Source organism: Chiloscyllium plagiosum, unplaced genomic scaffold (genome assembly GCF_037043375.1).
Source record: "Chiloscyllium plagiosum isolate Xiang-an unplaced genomic scaffold, Cpla_swu_hap1 HiC_scaffold_12, whole genome shotgun sequence".
Taxonomy (NCBI): domain Eukaryota; kingdom Metazoa; phylum Chordata; class Chondrichthyes; order Orectolobiformes; family Hemiscylliidae; genus Chiloscyllium; species Chiloscyllium plagiosum.
Genome location: NW_028270150.1, coordinates 46,875,807 through 46,896,624, shown reverse-complemented (window position 1 = coordinate 46,896,624; position 20,818 = coordinate 46,875,807). Strand labels below are relative to the sequence as shown.

Sequence of the window (20,818 nt, the reverse complement as noted above, 5' to 3'; positions counted from 1 at the left end):
AATGCATAAGCTGGTGGAAATGGAACCAAAGAAAGTCGTGGGGTGGGGAGAAGGAGGCTTTGCTAAAATGTAATAAGCACCATTTTTTATCTTGTCTGTCTTTTTCAAAACTAAAGTTCATTCGATTACATTACACTAATAACAATAGTGTTTATCTTGTCAATGCAATTATTTATTCCCTTGAATTAATAATGTTTCTTGGGAATTTTAAAGGATTTAGATTATGTTATGGATTTAAATTATGTTATGGATTTATTATACTCTTTTTTGTTTCTGAGACAGCCTTAAGGGAAATCAAGAATAATTATGAAATAAAACAAAGAACAGGAGATCTGAAACAAACAAAAACAGAAATTGCTGGGGAAACTTCGATCTAGAAGCATCTATGGGGAGATGAACCGAATTAACGTTTCATGACCGGTGGCCCTCCTTCAGAACTAGTTATGAAAATATTTCAAGATGCATATTAATCGCTTTGGTCTGTGTGTCGGTTCTGGTATCACTATATGGATTAACCACCTCATTCCCATATTAGTAGGAGACAGTCTATGAATAGCCATAATAAAGGCTTGAGACAACCTGAGTATATATGAATAGATTACCTACAGTGTGGAAACAGGCCCTTTGGGGCAACAAGTCCATACTGACCCTCTGAAGAGTAACCCACCCAGACTCATTTCCCCTCTGACCAACGCACCTATTCTATGGGCAATTTAGCAAGGCCTGCACAACTTTGGACTGTGGGAGGAAACCGGAGCAAACCACACAGAGAATGTGCAAACTCCACACAGACAGTCGCCCGAAGTCTGGAATTGAACCTAGGATCCTGGTACTGTGAGGCAGCAGTGCTAACCACTCAGCCACAATAGATTCCGGTATATACTTGTGACTGGACGCTTACATGGAGCGCTGGAGATGATCCAAGAATATATAATACGGAAACTATTGGAGTATACGTTCAGCTGAAGACTGAAATTACTTTTGATAATTGATACTGTCAGTATACCTGTAATATCGGATACAAATGAATTTACCTGCCATACTGGGTAATCCTATGTGGTCCTGTATTACTGAAAACTGGGTGTACCTATGCTGCTGGTTCCGATCCAACTGTAATAATGTCTGGTTTGTTGTCTAAAACATATGAAAATTGGCAAAGGCGCAGTAGGTCAAGGTGACTACAATGTAGCTATCAGACTGATATGGGGGAGAGTGGTTCCTTTTCATGGGATGCTTTCTTCAGTTCTGGCAGCAGAAAGAGCAGTACCACTAGTATATTCTCCAACTAAGTCCATATTCTGGAGGGAAAGGTAAATAGAGAAGGGGTAAATAGTAAAATTGGGGTGAAGAACTGCAATAAACTTGCACAGCCTACATGTAAACAAGAAAAGGGTGAACATACGAAATATTAAAGCAAAGGGTGTTGATGTCAAATGACTAAATACAGCAGGAATCTTTAAAACAGAAGTTCAAGAATGCAAATGTTTAAAAATGGAGCGAGGAAATCATATCAATCATTAAGTTAAATGTCTGCACGGTAATGCGCATAAGGTTCGTCATGTAACTGAAGAATTGAAGCAATTATTCATTGGTAGGAACCAAGCACAGTAGGGTTTACTGAGCCATGGTTACAGTGAAATCAGGACTGAGGATCAAACATTACAGGACACAACTTATTGACAAAAGATAGAGGGAAAGTGGAGAGGTGCACTAAGCTACTTAATCTGGGATAACATTGGTGATGGAATCAGCAAAACCGAAATAGAATCCACACAGACAAAGGTGAATGAAAAATCAATCAGATGAATCGATATAGTCGACATCGTGGATGAGGAAATAAACAGACACATTAGAGAATTGAGTGAAAGTCATAGAATAATAATCCTTGGGGATTTGAACTATATCACTTGGACAGAAAGAGTAGGTAACGGACTTCTTTCAAAGCCAAAATGTTTTTTATTTAATAAAAGGAATACTAGAAGGACATCTAGAAATTGGAAATACAAAAAATAATTAATCAGCCTGAATTTCAAAAGGGAAGTTTTTACATTTTTTGAGAAGGTAATAAAGACGGTAGACAATGATTAGCAGACGTACTATAGTTGGATTTTACAAATGGCTTTAATAAAATAATGAACACGGTTCGAGAATGTGGAGTGAATGGATAGGTGGCAAAATGAATAGTTAGCTGACCTCAGGACAGAAAGCAGAGACTGGGAGTGAGATCGTTAGTGGCAAAAGTGGTGAGTGGTGTTTCGTGATGATTGGTGCTGGGTCCACTGTCGTTCATAATTTAGATTAACAATTAGGATTTGGGAATCATAAACACAATTTCAAAGTTACAAATTACGCTGACATGTTAGGGTGGGAGTGGATGGTATACATTGAGGAAAATTCAACAGATACAGGAGGAGATTGAGAAACTTGCCGAATGGGCAAATAATTGGCAAATGAAATGCAACAATGACAAATGTAGGTTAGTGTATTTTGGTCGGAGGTACAGGGTGACCAATGATTACTTTGGAGATGGAAGTTGGAATACAGTATAGTTTTAATGCCTCAGACTGTAGGTTATGCCAGTAATGATATTTTGAGTATTACTGTAACACTGGACACTGCCGACATATACCTATAACACTACGGGCAGCATGAGCAAACTTGTTACAGTGGAAGCTGCATGCATATACCTGTAATACCAGCTGCTGTCTGAATATAACCATAGCATTGGGGATTATCCGTGTATATTTGTAACACTTGCAGAGAATGCCTCCTGTGTTGGATATGGTCTGAGTATATCAGTAATAATATCTCTGCAGTAGCAAATGCAGATTTAAGTATACTTGTAATATTGGAAACTGAGTGTGTGTATAATAATAGACAGTCTGAGTATACCTGTAATTCTGGAGACTATAGCTACATCATTGGACACTGTCTGAGTATATAATAGTGGAGACTTTGTGTAATATGGAAGACTACCTGAGTGTACTACCTGACTACCTGTGGTGCCTGCAACACTATTTGACTATAGTGACTGGAGACTGGGAAATAAATTGTGGGCGGAATTCTCAGTTCCCCTCCTTTTACTTCATACAGTTTAGTTAATATGAAAAAAAAATCACCCGAGGATGTAAACTCAAAGAAATTAGTTAGGATTAGGATCTCATTTATTCTGCATATGTTATGTGTTTTGATTTAGTATCGTTCAAAGTTATACGGTCATGCATTTATACTGTGTAATTACCATTAGTATGGAGGCTCGCCAACAATTACAAGTTCTTAAAAATTGTGCTAAAACAATTGTAACCATAGTAAAATGCCCACGTTGCGAATTTTGTAAAATAAACGGCTGTTTGAAAATGGCCAGAAACTATATATATATATTTTTAAAGTGTAACAAAACGAGACAAAATTGCTGAAGTATCCCGGTGAAATTTGTTGTTGTTCAACACTTCCAGAACATAGGTGGTAAAAGAACAAAAATGTACGAAGAAAGCTTGGCTAGCTATCTAATTAAATTGAGGAAAAAAAACTTTTGATTACGGGTGGAAATTCACTAGGTGGCCGGATACCTGATCCTTTACCCTCTGTGTTAATGATGTAATCGCTCCCAGCCATTGAGGGAAGCTACTTACACCGATATATACCACGGGGGCTGTTCTGCTAATGGGATTTTCTGTGAACTGCGTTCGTCACCAATCAAAATTATAACGATTCTGTTGATCAGGCAGGAACTGGGGCGTCTGAAAATAACAGTTTTCACTTCTTGGGGTAACGTTCCTCCGGGGGAATAAAGTGACCATCACTGTGAATGATAAATGTGAGCAATTGGCCATCAAAATAAATCCATCACAGCAGCGTCAACAATTAGCTTTGAAATTGGGGTAAAACAAAAACGCAAGGGTTGAGTTTTCGAAGCTAGTTACCACGCTGAATGTGTATCATTTGTAAACGTAAATTTGTAGTCCAGCGCTCATCGCTGTAAAAAGAGAGAACCCGTTGAATTTACCGAGACAAAACGTGTTTTTATTTGATTTATTAACAGTCGTTTTGTTTCGGCTATACATTAATGAAAAGGGTAAAAGGTGTACGGTTTGAATTTGATTCCCCATGAGGGAATACCCGGAGACTGTAAACGAAGGATCTGTTTGTACGGTTTGTGTGTTTCTGGTGTCGGGACAGAACGCATTCTGCGTCCGAGCAAGCGGACAACCTTCAGAGCAAACCAAAATCCTCACATAGCATTGTTGAAACAAGATTCCCGATCGAGGATGCAGTCAGGCTTCAGCAGGTATGACCATTGCAACAAGCAGACGGCGGAGTTCGGCCGAGCCAGATCCAGGTATATCCGGTCCAGATCGGATCAAAATCGCGGTTCCCAGTCAACCTGAGACTGCGGCGTTTCTGAATGAATGTTAATGATTTCCTTCGGTGTCTCTGCATCTCGTTCACTTCACCTGGAGGCTGGGGGCAGTTGTTAATGTACATTCAGTGAGGTTCAAGATTTGAGGAAACGGGAATTTCCTGGCCCACCTTCCATCTAGGGGGATTAGAGGGGCAAGTTTCGTTCCAAGTAAACTTGTTGAATAGTTTTGCTGGTTTCGACCTGAGCCAAAGACTTTAATTTCCTTTGATTTGATAGAACGGTTTATATAATCCGACTAAAATAACCTCACCCCTGATTTAATCGATTCCACTTTTTCTATCTGTCCGTCCCTGTGTGTCTCTCTCTTTTTCTCTCTCAAACCCCGAATTACAAGAACAACCTTTCGCTCTCGAATCTTCGCCAGTGTTGAAATGCACCCAGGCGGTCAGCTTCACTCTGTAACTGCTCTGAGTTAAAGACGGTCATCAGAGACAGATATCAGATCATGGATGTACCAGGCCTGACCCGGACCTGCAATAGACAATTCCTGAGCTTTCAACAGGAACAGGCGCTGCCAGGAAGCGTTTATTGGAAAACGTGGGGATGAGATGATTTTTTTTTAATGCGGGGTGCATTTTGATTGCCGTCTGCAAGTCCTGAAGAAACCTGGCATCTTGTTGCTGAAGGCCAACAAACGGAGCAGACAGACCCGCGGCTGGAATTTATTCGGCTAATGCCTCTCCCACTTGTGAACGGGTCAATTCATGAGGGTCCGGACAGAGAAGACGGAGGGAAACTGCTGCCATTAATCGAACCCGATCAAAAACGCGAAGGAGCAGATCGAAAGCGGATTTTTGAAAGAAGGAAAGTCGATGCGAGAGAAAGGAGAAACACGCCAGAAATGTTTCAGGCCTGGAACGCATTGCATGGAAGCGAATGGGAAGCAGGTTCAACCGAGGCATTCGCGACTGGATTACGGCAAATTGTTATTTAAATGTTAAAACAGCAACGATGCGGAGGGGTAGAAAGGACGGAGATTGGTATTTAATTCATGGTGCTTATTTGAGGAGCTGGTACAGACAAGATGGACCAAATGGCCTCCTTCTGCGCCGTTACCGTTCTGTGCTTCTGTGAATTAATAAAAACAATCAGTTGGACTGCAAGTTGGCTCAGTCACTTTAATCTGCTGGTTTGACGATCTCCTCCCAAATATTATGAATACACAGGGCAGAGAATAAAAGGGTGTCTGCAGAAAAAAAAATCCGAGGGATAAAAATGTTGTCGTTTGAGACTAATGCGAAGTTTCCAAGTACTGAAAGTCCGAAGAGGTTTTATCTAAAGATACTCCGGTTGGTGTGCGCTTCACCCAAACCGCTTAGTTTAAAGCTCAACAGAAATGAGTGCACCCTTCCTAACGACGTAATTCACATTGTATAAACTGGGGTAATGAGTAACTGACGCAGGTGGAAGAACAATGTTCCCCCTTCAATCAATGACCGCATCAAAATTAATTACTGTGATGGATTTGTGAACTGTTGGTACCAGCCCAGTTTTGCTCAAATTAGCTGAGTTAAATTGCAGTATAACTGAGTGCAAAAGTAGTCTCTGCTTGTGAAGATCTTTGGGCGGTCCTTATTAAGGCATTAATTCGGCGCGCTTTCCCTCTTTCTTTCTTTAGATGCGAACAGAATGTGACAAAATATCCAGCCAAATAATTGAGTATCACGCAGGGCTGCTGGAAATCTGACACGATGGTGCGCTCATCGCTTTTGGAAGTAAATCTGGACTCCACTATCATACCTTCAGCGATGACAGTTTCGAATCAACTTTACCTGGCGTCCGGCACCACACACAGGAAGCCGCCCCATGTCCAGTGTCACCTAACAGCAGTCACCTTCGTGTCAATAGGAATTCCCTGTAGCCATGGTGAGTGTGACTGGCCCAGCTCCATGTCATGTCATTAATAACTGACGCCCTCAGATGTGACAGCACCGCCACAGAAACAAAAAGCTCTCCAACTTTATTTTCACTTTAAAATATATATTAGATTAGATTAGATTCCGTACAGTGTGGAAACAGGCCCTTCGGCCCAACAAGTCCACACTGACCCTCCGAAGAGCAACCCACAAAGACCCATTCCCCTACATTTACCCCTTCACCTAACACTATGGGCAATTTAGCATGGCCAATTCACCTAACCTGCACATCTTTGGACTATGGGAGGAAACCGGAGCACCCAGAGGAAACCCACGCAGACACGGGGAGAATGTGCAAACTTCACACAGAGAGTCGCTCAAGGCTGGATTTGCACCTGGACCCCGGTGCTGTGAGGCAGCAGTATCTATATTAAATAATCTTCTGTTTTCGCAAGCGTTTTGTGACATAAATAGAATGAATTCAGGAGACCATCAAAACAGAAAATATCCAATGATCGTCAACTCATTATATATCCCATTAACCATTACATTTCTCTCATTACAATTCTGTGTGACCATTCGCTATTTGCAATATACCTTAATTTCTGCACAAATATCTGCCCTGTGGTGTTTGGTGGGAGGGGGCATGGAACTGACAGGTAGTGAATTCTTGTGAGAGAAACTGAGATAATTCGGAGATGTAACCTAGCCGGATGTGCTCTGTTCTAAATGATACGCAGTCAGTTAGGGGCACTCACTTAACAATAACCTGCCCACTAACGCCCAGTTTAGATTTCTTCAGGGACATTTCACTCCTGACCTTATAGCCACCTATGTCCAATCATGAACGAAAGGACTGACCTCCAGAGGTGAGGGGAGAATGACTACCTTTATCACCAAGGCAACTTTTCACCCAGTTTGGCATCAAGGGGCCTTGGCAAAACTTGAGTCAATAGGAATCAGAGACATTGTTGTTTTGAGTTATGCCTATATCAAAGGAAATTGTTGTAGTTGTTGGAGATCGACAATCTCGGCCCCACACAATCCTCACTTTCTCCCACAAAATCACAGCAGGAGTTCCTCATGGCCCAAATATCTCAGTTGCTGCATCAATGACCTTCCAACCATTATCAGGTCAGAAGTGAGATGTTCGCCGCTGAATGTACAATGTTCAACACCGTTAGCCACTCAGATACTGAAGGAGTCCATGTTCAAATTCTGCAAAACCGAGGCAACATCCAGACTTGGGGTGACCAATGGTAAGTAACATTCACACATCAGAAGTGCAGACGAGTGAGAATCTAATCAATGCCTCTTGACATTCAATAGCACTACCATCACCATCACTATCCACTGACTAGAAACTGAAATGGACCTGTCTTATAAATACTGTGATTGCAAGAGCTGATCAGAACCTGGGAATTCTGTGGCATTTAACTTACCTCCTGACTCTTCAAAGCCTGTTTTACCATCCACAACACACAAGTCAGGACTATGTTGGAATGCTGTCCACTTGCCTGGCTGGTTGCAGCTTCAACAACACTTGAGAAGCTTGAGTCTATCCAAGGCAAAGCAGTCTACTTAATTTATAACCTACCCACCACCTTCAACATTCACTTTCTTCACTACGTACAAACAATTGTGTGGCCCCAAAAGATGCATGCAACACCTGACCAGAGGCTCCTTAGACAGCATCTTCCAAACTCACAACAGCCATCATCTACAAGGACAAGGACAGCAAATGTATGTGAAGACAACCACCTCAAGTTCCTCTCCAAACCACACATCATCCTGACTTGGTGAAAGTGAGGACTGCAGATGCTGGAGTACCAGGGTTGAAAAATGTGGCGCTGGAAAAACACAGCAGGCCAGGCAGCATCCGAGGAGCAGGACAATCGAAGATTCGGGCATAAGCCCTTCTTCAGGAATGAGCTCATTCCTGAAGAAGGGGTTATGCCCGAAACGTCGATTCTCCTGCTCCTCGGATGCTGCTTGGTCTGCTGTGTTTTTCCAGCACCACATTTTTCAACCCATCATCCTGACTTGAAACTATATCATGCTTCCTTCACGGTAGCTGAGTCAAACTTCTGGAACTCCCTCCCTAATAGCATTGATTTGGAGATGCCAGTGTTGGACTGGGTTGTACAAAGTTAAAAGTCACACAACGCCAGGTTATAGTCCAAACCTGTTGGACTATAACCTAGTGTTGTGTGATTTTTAACCTAATAGCATTGTGAGAGTCCGCACATGTCATGGACTGCAACAGTTCAATAAGGTCAGGGTGCTTAATGATGGGTGATAAATGCTGGGTTAGTTAGAAGTGCCTATATCCTATAAATAAATTATTAAATAATAAAATCATACGTCATAGCACTTAAACAATGACCCTATGTAACAAAATCACACATCAGGATATGTCTTTGAGGTTCGTGGGCATCCGCCCTCTATTGTGATAAAATTCTAACATATGCTAATTGAGAGTGAGTTATTTGATAATAGCTAACCAACCATCTAACTGAGCTAATTCTTATCACAAAATAAAAGTAGAGAAATGGCTAAATATATAGATCATTAAATATACCTGCGTTAATTAATTGATACTGCAAACGTCATTGTTTGCCGGGCATCGAAACGCACATACTCAAAGAGCATTCACGTTTGCACAGCATACCTATGTTTTAGATATGAACGACACTGCATTCCAACAGCTTCGGAACATAATGTACTGAATTGTAAAAACTGTCCGAAACAGTTGCGACCATTAATGTAGAGAGATTTCAGATCTAGACTCCAAATGTATTCATAACAACAACATTTAGGCTATTATACTTGCACGGTTCACTGCCATCCGACGTTCGTGTTTTTGACAACAACTAATGCCGTAACTTCAGATCTTTGTTTGGCCTTTACTGTATTTCAATTTCGATCGCTTGTCTTTATGAACCCTGGCAATTATATTCGTCTCTGAAAAGTGTATTCCATAGCAAAAATAACTGGAAAGAGTTCGTATTAAAATTCCTAACTCAGATTTAAGTATTCATTTTGTCTGTGTGCGTCCATGAGAAAGAGAGTCTGTTGAAGCAGTTTAGTTTCCTCGTCCTTCTAATTGTCCTGAAAATGTTTCTGATGTGAGAAAGGCACAAGAGTTTCTCTATGAACGCCTCCATTGGTGTTGCTCTTCAAGTAGTAAGACATTCACACCACTAACTGCCGGCTTAAAGTGGAGAGGATCTCCACAAAGATCGCACATGCCGACACAGACATCAATTTTCTCCAGCTATGCAGGCAAGCAGGAAACCACTAACTTTAAACACCGAGTTATTTCTTCGTCTCGAACTCAATGTATAAGCAAAATGTAATGGAAACTAGACCAGGAGATGTTCACGTTATCCTTGCAGGTGATTTAGAAAAAAAAAGGTAGCGTTGCCAGGAATGTAAAATGTTGAAGTCATTAAAGGTTGCCAGTACTGGAGGCAGACGCTTACCTTAAAGTGCACTTCATTAAATAGATAGAGGGAAAAGGGTTCCTTTCTCGAAGACTAAATTTCCTTCTGTTCTCTCCATACTATCTCTTTTTTTTCTTTTTGATTCCTGGTATGCAGTAAGATAATTACAGAGTAACACCAATGAATTTCGGCGGAATGGGGAGGGAGGAGGTGGGGGAAGGTCCTGGATGCGGGAAGTGTGGGGGTAGTCCAATTTGCCGGGAAGAGTTGAATAAAATTAATTGTTGGACGAATACTAACTGGAATTCAGATCGTGCTAAAATTTTTAATTTGTGAAAGGACAATGACAGTGCAGAAATAAATAGACCTATTACATATGAACCGTTTCTGCTAGGCTTTATTCAAATATCCGTGATATGGTGTATGCGCACCCTGAATTACACTTTATATTACAAAGTGCAAATATATAGACCTGATATTTCCTAACGGTATTAGTGAATTCCCTCTAGTCTTGATTTAAATTGTTGACTTGAATAGTGAAAAAACTCGGTTTATGATCTTATTCTGAATGATTTCCTAACACAGGTGCTCCAATTAAATCACAGCAAGAATAGCAGTGAATGAGATTTATTGATTAATTAACGTCAACATCAATACAATTACAAAAAGCAAAAATCAATAAGAATACCAACTTCTCCACTTTCACGAGAACGTATTTATAAATGAGTGGGGAAATCCTGCGATTACTCACTGTACCACTGAATGTGAATGCGCGTATAATTTTGTGCGTTTCAGTGGCTGTGCATTAGTGTATCTGTTTTTATATGTGCTTATGTGTGTTTATATGTATGTATTATGTGTGTGTATCCGTGTTTGTAATTTGTGTGCGTGTGTGTGTATGTGTGTATTTGGGGTTTGCGTGTGTGCTTATGTGTGTTCATATATATGTACTATGTGTGTGCGTCCGTGTTTGTATTTTGTGTGAATTTTCAGGATTTGCGCGTGTAGTTTTTTGTGTGTATGAATGTGCGTGTGTGTTCGCGCATTTTTTAGAATTTGCGAGTGTGCGTGTGTAGTTTTAAGTGGGTGTGTATGTGTAATTTCTGTGTATGTGCATGTATGCGCGCATATAAGTATGTGTGTGTGTATAGGATGGGGAGATCTAAATCTTAATCATTAACCAGTCCCTGTACAGATTCCAGTGGAACTGGCGTGAAAAATCAGCAATTTGGGATTTGGTCTTTACACTTCACAATACATTCCCGATGAAGGCTTTCTAAAATCTTTGTTTTGTTTATTTACAGATTTTAAAATCATAATATCTATTTCATGCTAATTCCCATTGGCACATGCAGACAGCCGCAGGGTGGCAAACGCACGGGTTTAAATGCCACCAGATTTACATTGGTGTCGTTAAAAATGATCACTGCTGCCACTAAGTCTCCCAAGAGTACATTGGTTTCATTAATTGTTGCATGTATCAAAATGGTAAACAGTACAATGAGTATGGCACTCAACTTCCACAGCCAACCGATAACAATCTCACTAACATAAAAAAATCTAAATTGCAGATTTCCAACGGTATAGAATAATCAATGGAATGGTGTTTGTCGGTTTGATTGTTTCTCCCTTTCCTTTTACCTTTTTTAAATTTGTTTTGGTCATTTCTGTAATCAGTACAAATCTCATCGCGACAGCAAATACAAATACCGCCGAGAAAGTGCAGCAAACTTTTTTTTACAGAACTCTAAGGTTTAAGCACCGCTTCAATATTTCTGGAACACAGAAGAGTTTCTGCTTTCTGTCTGAGGCAGTATTTTGCAGTAGCTGTTTCCAGTCCGCTCCCCTGTTCCAGCACAATATTGCAAGGGAAAGTGAACCACAAATGGAAGTTAACCGCTTGGTAGCAGGGAGAGAGAAAAGTGGTGGAACATGCAGAGAAATCCTTCAAACTAATACAGTTCCTGAGGTATTGAAGATCACTCGCCATTGATGCCTGAACTGCGCGAGGAAATTTAAGAAAAATACTTCCACTGGTTTTATTATTGCTGTTGTCAGCAGCCGCCAACATTCCTGATCGTTTATAAAGCAGTACATGAGACATGTAGCAGGGAGATAGAAAAGTTTCGTTTCGGTTGGCCACAAAACCGGGCGCTGACGGTTCCTAAACGGTTAAACCTGGGCACTGTGGAGTCGCTGGTGAGCATCAAGGTGCCTGCTGGCGACCGAGAGCTTAAATTTGCGGTTGTTTGTCTTTGGAATTCTGCTGGCGTGTCATTGGACACTGGCTGCTGGCCGTGTAACTATTGGACGGGAGAGTTTGATTGGCATCGAAACCTCTCCCCCCCTTCAGTAAAACGCTGCAGAAGTTTGTATCAATCAGCCTGGGGGAGGCAGGCGGGCGGGGGACGCTGGGGGAGACGGGGGAGGATGACAGAGTAGAGGCAGAAAGTGGACTAAGTTCAATGAGTGCTCTCACTCAGTCAGCACCATGCTAACTGTGACTGTGAGAGATGTGACCAGCGCTGGACTCCTGTTGTGCCTGTACGCCTGAAGTTCAAACTTTGCAATCCTTCCCAGTTTGTTTCTGAATTTGGAACCCGCCACTGAGCATTACCGCCTGGGCTCCGGCCATTTCAAGGAAAGTTTGCTATTTGCTAGCTTTTGGACCATTCTTATTCGGGCGATGAGTGAAAGGAGGCGATCAGCAGCTGCCCTGAGTTCAAGGGCTCACGCCTTCTCGGTGGAAGCACTGATCGGGACAAATAAAAAGCGGAAAATTCAGGAATGGGGCGAGAAGACTATGGAACTGAGTGTGGACAGTATAAACCCGGACTCGGACCTTGCAGACACAGTGGATTCAAGCCAGTGTATGGAGATCAACTCCGGTAGGTCCTTAAAAACACCCCCTCACATACACTCGGGTTTCCCTAACACATCCTCCTGACAGCTGCTTTGCTCCTCAAACCTGGAGCTTTTTTTTTGAAAAAAAAGGGAAGGATGGCGGGGGGAATCATTTCTCTCATACCGAAAATCTGAAGTTTGGTTTTTCGCGTCTCGCGTTCATCCCACTCCGGTTTTCGGAGCGATATGTTAATCTCAATGACCGGACTGAACCCCTTATTCCGTGATAGCAAATACTTTATCGTGTTGTTTTAACCGCGAACTTTTAACTCGTTTTCCCGGATCTACACTTTAGGATTTCACGCAGTGTACGTGTTGTCAGTTTTCAAGTTTTTAAAAACAGATTAAGAAGCCAGCCTAGCGTTTGGCGAAGTTTATTCCGAAGGGAAGTAGGTAGGCGAACGGGGGATAATTGAGTGAGGCGAGATAATATTAGGCCACTGTTCAGTGTGCACACATTGTCATTTCGCTATTTTTAAATGAGGAATGCAAGCTCTCCGATTCCTCACTGACTCCGATGGCGACCCACTTTGTTGGTAGTTGCGCATCTCTGTCGCCGGCCTGTACCTGAAGCTCAGGTCCCGCTGTCTGGCTGGAGTCAGGGCTGAGGGACAATGCTGTCCCGCTGGGATTGCCCCGTCTGGCTGGACGGCTGCAGTTAACAGGATGACAGCTCGGGGCTGCGGGCGGACACGATGGTTCCCTAATACACAGCAGGCCGCTATCTACACCCCGCACTGGATTCCCAGCACTGCTACAAATCCTGTTCCGTTATGATTAAAATTAACTCTCCAATTCCCAGCGTTTTCGGGATCGACACACACACTAACAGAGTGAAAACCTGGCACTGGTTGAGAAATTAATAGCAGTGAGATTCCATTCTATGGAGGTTTCTATTGAATGTTTTATTGTTAAAGGCTGTCAAAGACCCTACACTATTCTCACTGTTACTTGTGGTTATTTGGGAGAATTTGTACCTCTCACAAACCCTGACAAGGTGTTCCGAGCCTATTGAACATTTGCCTGTGTCCGCGGCTCCGGTCTCTCACAGGGCTTATCAAACACCTGATTCTTTCCCCTTTCTCGGTGTCATCACGGGAGCGTTTCACAACTGTCCACAGGAAATCCCGAGGGCTAGAAATGCGCCGATATTCCAAAATGTAGAATTCCACAAAAAAAAATCTTTTTTGTGTGTGTAAAGAATAAGTCGAGCGAGTCAAGGGAGAAATGGGCGTGGAGGCGTGCATAGACAATGTCAATGTGACACCTTCCCCAGTTCCCACTTCCCAACGGGGAGTCTGGATTTTAATGTGAATTGAATCGGCAGAAACGGGGTGGCGCCTGAGGATCTGCAGACTGCAGCCCCACTACTGCCGTCAGGCGTTCTTTGCCGGGGAGAAAGCAGAGAGTGTGCCATATGTAGGACAATGGATATTGAAGCGACAGGTGTCTGAACACCGGCTACTGCGGCTTCCTTATTTGTAATTGTGATGGACGCTTGGAGCTTTCCTCTCAGATGCTCGTTAAAGATGGGAAGAAACTGGCAGCTATTACTTTCATTTAATCGGGACATGATAGAGAAACAAATGAAACATTGGTGCAGCATTGCTCTGTTTTGGAAGAAAGGCAACTAGCCCCATTCTCTAACACCATCGGGTTAGGTACGCACCGCTGTCATCTTAAACAGCATCTGAAGCCCCGAGTAAGAAGTGGCCACTGCAGTGTATTCCAGTGCGTGGGCATTGCTGGGATTAAGGACAGGAATTTTCCTTTGAAGTTACAGTTAAAAAAGCCAGCTTTGTTAGCGCTGATAATTATTGTGGGAGAACCGCACAAACTTTCTGATAGCTAAAAATCACACAACACCGGCATCTCCAAATCATTTCTGATAGCTGATAGAGAAAGAGGTTCTTTTTAAAATCTAACCGATCATATAATATATTGTCCTTCCCTCCAATTCTTCTTATTAACAAGTTTATCCACCCCCACCTCCACTACCCACCCGCCAGTAACTGCAAAGAGGAAACTGTGGTTAGATCAAACGGCTTCGGCCAATTTTCCAAAAGTGATGGGAAGGCAAGTTCGTCAGTCCCAGAACCAGATTCTCGGAAAGAAACACAGATGTGCACACGAACTGATTAAATTGCTCCATACTAAGGCCAATATTTCTTGTATCTGAAATCCCCCCCCCCCCCCAATTAATCCGTTTCCACTCGAACTGTTTGCTGTGCCTGATCACTCGGACTATAGGTTTGTACAGGACTTTGAAAAGCAAAAGACAGGGGTCGTTACTCACTGTTCGGAACGATGGTGAAATAACGCAGTGAATTCTGTAAGTGGCCGACTTTGTCCAATTTGCACAGGACCTCAGTCCACCGCTCTCTCTCTCTCAGGAGTTCCTTGCAGCACTTGTTCAGAAGGCGACAGCTGTGCCTGAACCGTGGGGATGATGTATGACGGATCAGCACTGTGCACGGGGGAGCTTACATCTCGCGGCTTTACTAGGGCAGACTCCAACACTTTTAATAAAAGAGGACTGAGGAGTAGAAAATCGGTCTAGGAAGCTTTTGTAAAATTACTTGATAATAGGCATTGGTGCTGCAAACTGCCGATTATTCCAGAAAGAAAGGCGATAATATTTTAGAATGTGTTTTCTACTTTCGGCCAAGTGTACTTACTGAAGGCGCGTTTAGCAACTCCGAAAGTACATTCTGTATCCCGTTTTTAAATTCTTAATTAAGGGAGAAAAGCATTGAATTTTTTGGTTTAACAATTTCGTTCAGACAATTTCAGAAATTCTATCTAATTATTTATTGGATGTTTTGTCCCACCCCACTCAGTACAGTATCCCTGAATTCATCAATTCTACTGCAAATTGAATTTAGCGATTCAAAAACATAACTGCCTTTACAATACTTGGACAAGATTAAAAATCCTGACGAAGGAGGAACGGTCTGAAAGCTTGTACCCGCAAATAAACCTGTTGGACTATAACCTGGAATTGTGCGATTTTTAAACTTTGTCCACCCCAGTCCAACACCGACTCCTCGACATCAACGCTTGAACAGACAGTATTTATATTCCAGTGTAATATTTCTGTCGAGAAGCAACGTGGACTTTGATTTATAATTGTCTGTGTAATCTGCTAATGTTTGGATCGCACCTTTGTCTGAGAGTTTGGCATGAAATGTCCAAGGTCTTGAAAGGAATATTTGGGAACAGACTGTCTTGTTGTTCACATGGAAATAAATTACATTTAGAAGAGGTAATGTTAACAGCACGGACAGGACACTTGAGATGACATTCTCATTTCATTACTTCCTCTAAAAAACAAGTTGGCCGTTTCCGACTGATACTTTAGTAAAGGCGTTTATCTATTTCATACACAATTTTATTTTATATATTGTATGTGGAGACATGGTCGCGATGTTTCAGAAGACACGAGGCAATTTTAGCAGAAAGAAAACGGGGATCCAAAGGTCGGTTGCATTTTCACAGTATTTAACTTAGGAGCGACAGATATTTAGTCAAAACTGGTGTTGCAATTTAAACGAAGTATTTCAGAAGGCTGAGTGCTCTTATTTGAATGCAACATTTCAGACAATTTTCCTTTCAATGCAGTCCAGCGGCAAAGACATAAGGTTTCCGTGTAAAAGAGACGTTGTCTTTGCTTTATGCAGACGGTATGTTGTGCTTTCAGTGTAATAGTTCAGAGGTTCCCATCCTATAAATTGGCAGTAATCCTATAGAAATATTGCAATTTCAGTGTAACAATTTAAAAAGAGGTGGTTTAATTTCAGTGTCCTGTTTTAGATGATACGTATATTGCGATTAGGGTTTTTTTAACTAGGTACTGATTTGTAATTTTTATATCTTGCACTAGAACAATTGGGAATGTAAAATATATCTAATATACTGAAATGGCTGTATTGTCGGCGCACAACTTTAGTTGTGCCACTATGAAATCAGAGGTGAAAGTGCAATGTTAGATGTAGCTCTCAGGCAGTTCTAATGTAATTCATTTGAAAATGCAGTGTTGTGATTTTAGTAATGTTGTGGAAGTTGCAGCACGGTGATTTGAGTCCAATAGTTTGAGACTTTTTTATTTTTTTTACAGTATATTGAAAGCAGCAATGTTAGATTTAGTGTTAAATATTTTGTATGGGGACATTACTGCAAATGTAATATACGTTAGAAACTGAATAGTTGGAATTTAATTTCAGTATATTGAAGTAAGCAATGTTTTAATTTCAATACATTTTAAAAGTACCTGTATTATTTTGTTAGTGCAATAATCTAGAAGATTTTTTTTAGTAATTTCAAAAACTAAATTGAAATGGAACTGTTATGATTTAATGAAAATATTTTATAAATATTTTGTGCAATTCTGGCCTCCCTCCTATAGGAAGGATGTTGTGAAACTTGAAAGGGTTCAGAAAAGATTTACAAGGATGTTTCCAGGGGTTGGAAGGTTTGAGCTATAGGCTGGGGCTGTTTTCCCTGGAGCGTTGGAGGCTGAGGGGTGATCTTTATAGGGGTTTATAAAATCATGAGGGGCATGTTTCAGATAAATAGGCAAGGTATTTTCCCTGGGTTGGGGGGAGTACAGAACTAGAGGACATAGGTTTAGAGTGAGAGGGCAACGTTTTCACACAGAGGATGGTGCGTGTATGGAATGAGCTGCCAGAGGAAGTGGTGGAGGCTGGTACAATTACAACATTTAAAAGGCATCAGGTTGGGTATATGAATAGGAAGGGTTTAGAGGGATATGAGCCAAATGCTGGCAAATGGGACTAGATTAATTTAGGATATCTGGTAGGCATGGAGGGGTTGGACCAAAGGATCTGTTTCCATGCTGTACATCTCTATGCCTCTGACTAAGTGCAAGATTTTCAACGTGCTTTGCTGAAAGGCACAATGTTAGAAGTTAGGCACTATGTTTTATAATAAGTAGAATCTTATGCATGATGTAGAATGTTTTGAAGATGTGGTATTTAAGCGGAGTTTGACATTTTTATAAAGGTTGTATGGCTGAGAAGGATTCCAGAAATAAGAAGGAAAACAGTGCTATGCTATGCTATGCTATGATTGAATCCCATGGAATCTTTGGAGCCAGAGACTTCCTCTCACTCCATTTACCCCTCATCTTCATACGTTTTCTAAACGTTGATTGAAATAACAATAAAATGCAATCAGAACATTGTTACTTCTCAGCTCACACGGCATTGCTCTCGTTCTCTCTCGCTCTCTCTCTCTCTCTCTCTCTCTTTCTCCCTTAGGGAATTAGATACACATGTTCAGATTGCAAATTTCAAATTAAGCTCAGCAAGTCATTGTTATGGGTCAAATCATCTGTCAAAACACAAGTTATTCGGAGAATATTGTCTTTAAGTAAAAGCTATGATGCAAGTATTGGAAGACATAAGAGAAAACTCAGTCATGCATTTTGCTAAATTTGCATTTTTTAAACATTCAACTTTTTATTGAAATTTTACTTTAGATATTAAAAATTTCAGTTACTGAAAACAAAATCAACAAAATAAATCACAAAATATTTGATCAATTTGCAAGCTTCTAAATGTGCATTCAGATGATGATATAAATCCTTACTCTGAAGTCGCATCTATTGTGTATTGTAGTTTTACAGCTTTAACATTGTAAAGATGCATAGCAGAACCACCTAAATGAGCAACAGGTACGAGAGGAAGTTTGAACAAGCCATACATCTGTCCTGAATGTTTTTCAGATTACAATTTTAACTGTTGTAGAATTGAAATTTCTTGTTGATATTAGGCATTGTTGAGACAGAGTTGCAATGCTCATGTAACATTTAAGAAGAATTAATATTGTAATTAGATGAATTATCAACATAATACATTGGAGCATGCAGTTTTGTAATTTGTGTTGCATAATATTGTAGCTTTGGTGTATTATTGTTAAATTTTTGTAAATTTTCTCTGATACTTTAATGATGAAAGTGTAATTTAGGAAAAGAAGTGTTATTGCTTGGTAAGGACCTAGTTTACATATAATATTTTGGCATGCATTGTTATAACGGTTACAATATTTTTTAAGGGACAATGTTGCACTTTAAGTGCAATTCTTTAAGAACATAAGCATCCAATTAGTCCCTAAAACCAACACACTTGTTGATCTCCCAGTTCTTCTATTATTTATCCGATTGTTTAATGTTTTTACATATCATTTGTCATTCTGACTCTCTCAGCAATTTGTTTGATACATTCACCACCTTCCATGTAGTTGCCTTTAAATTCCTATTTCTAAGCATGCTCCTTGTTCTAAAGTGGAAAATGTGAACATAATATCAAGTCCAATTTATCTACAACCTATTTAAATTTTTGATGCCCCTTGTTTCTATATTGTGCAATTCAAATCATACGCATACATTGGATAAATAGTCACTTCACTGATCCCTTGCCAGATTGGTACATCTGTATTCAGAACAACATTACCCTCTGTCATCCTAGTTTGCTTTATTTGAACATTGCCAAATTCCAATCCATCGCAAAAGCTCCTAATCATGGCAAATCATTAGTTCATTGTTTAATTCATTCTGCAGAAACACTGCCAAGCATTTGTCCATGCTGAATGATCAAATCTACGCTATGGAACAAACTAAGTTAATTAACTTAAATTTGAAATAAATGAGGTAACTAATAGTGAACATGAAAGTTCTTGTAAATAAAAACCTAGAAGAATGGATATCTGCTATCTTTGCTCAGTCCAATCTAAATGTCACTCCAGACCTTCAGCAAGGTGCCAGCTATGTTGGAGTGGACTTGCCAGTAGTGTCAACATAATATGGATAAATAAAAGAAAACAATTGTATTATACAAGTACCTAACATATTCATGAAGATGTTGCTTACAGAATTTCTGTTCCATTTTTCTTTAATAAATTCATTCCATTTGGCAGAACTCACATCATATAAATTCACGCTCACACTCAGCATGTCATCAGCATCTATGTGTTTTGCTATCTTCTTGCTGACGATGCCTTCTAACACTTTATCCACAACTGATCTTTAATTCATGAGCATGTAGTTTCCTGAGTCATCTTTATGTCCAAAATTATGGTTTTTTTTGCAAAATATATTTATTTACAACTTAGCTTGGCATGAAGTACTTTAGTTCTGTCAGTGCACAACGAATTAAAAAAAAAATACAGCTTCACGCACAAATTTTTCCAGCTTATTTTTGATGCATATCTTGTAACATTTAGCTATTTTTTTTAATCCAAAGACAGTTGTCTTGGAAAGAGACAAGTTATTTAAATCAAAAAGCATTGAGAAATTTATTGAAATGCACTTTTGAACTGCAGTTTATTTCTGTTTAATTTCAAGTCAGAAGTTATTTCTCAGCTTTTTTGAAATACATCGGTCTGCCTAAAGTCTCTAAAGAGAAATCATTTAAAGCTTTCAAAGACACTTAATGAGGACAGCTAGCTTTTGTGATTGATGAAGAAACCAGCTCTACGAAAATAAAATGTGTAAGTAGTTTCACATAATAACTGTAAATTAAATATTATTTTTGACAAGAAAGAACTAGCTAAGCTAAACAACTACTCTAAATATACATATGGAGCTAGTTACCACTATTTATTATGTAATTACTATTTAACATGTGTAACTATCAGTTAAAAGCTAAAAAAGACAAACACATACTACAATCTTGTGCTGTCTCTTCAAATAAAAGATGAGTTGCAGAGTCCTTTGCAGGCACAGGATAGAAAAAGTACCTAAGTATTTTAAAGTCAGCTTTTCCTGTTTGTTAATCAGGGTTTCTCAAATATTTTCTCTAGGTGATAACATTTTATGAGGCATCAAAATAGAACTCACAAAGTGAATAATCAGAAATATGAATCAGAAAATACTTATTGCGAAAACATTATTGGAAACACAAAAGTGCTACTGGTCCAATACATCTTTTTGCAAGTGTATTTTGTCTTAGCTGCTTTCCAGACTTCAGGTATTAATCCATTTCTTAATAATCCCACAATGAAAGCACCAAGGCCATGACCTTGCTGGAAGAGCCAAGAGAATCCTGGAAAAACTCAGCAAAAACAGATTAAACAATTTATTTGGTATTTGTTTCAGTTCTTCCACCACATTTAGAATAGACAAATTGGGAAGCAAAACATCATTCACTGCTTCTTTTTGCAAGTTTTGT

General features: G+C 40.2%; 1 protein-coding gene across 1 annotated transcript in view; it reads left to right on the top strand.

The window, feature by feature from the left end:
• Positions 1-12,169: 12,169 nt before the first annotated feature.
• tbx15 (T-box transcription factor 15) overlaps positions 12,170-20,818 on the top strand; it is a 104,681-nt gene continuing 96,032 nt past the window's right edge. The window contains exon 1 of the mRNA XM_043700961.2: positions 12,170-12,613. Within this exon, the coding sequence (XP_043556896.2) occupies positions 12,412-12,613 (202 nt within the window). The 5' untranslated portion in view covers positions 12,170-12,411. The remainder of the gene's footprint in view (positions 12,614-20,818) is intronic.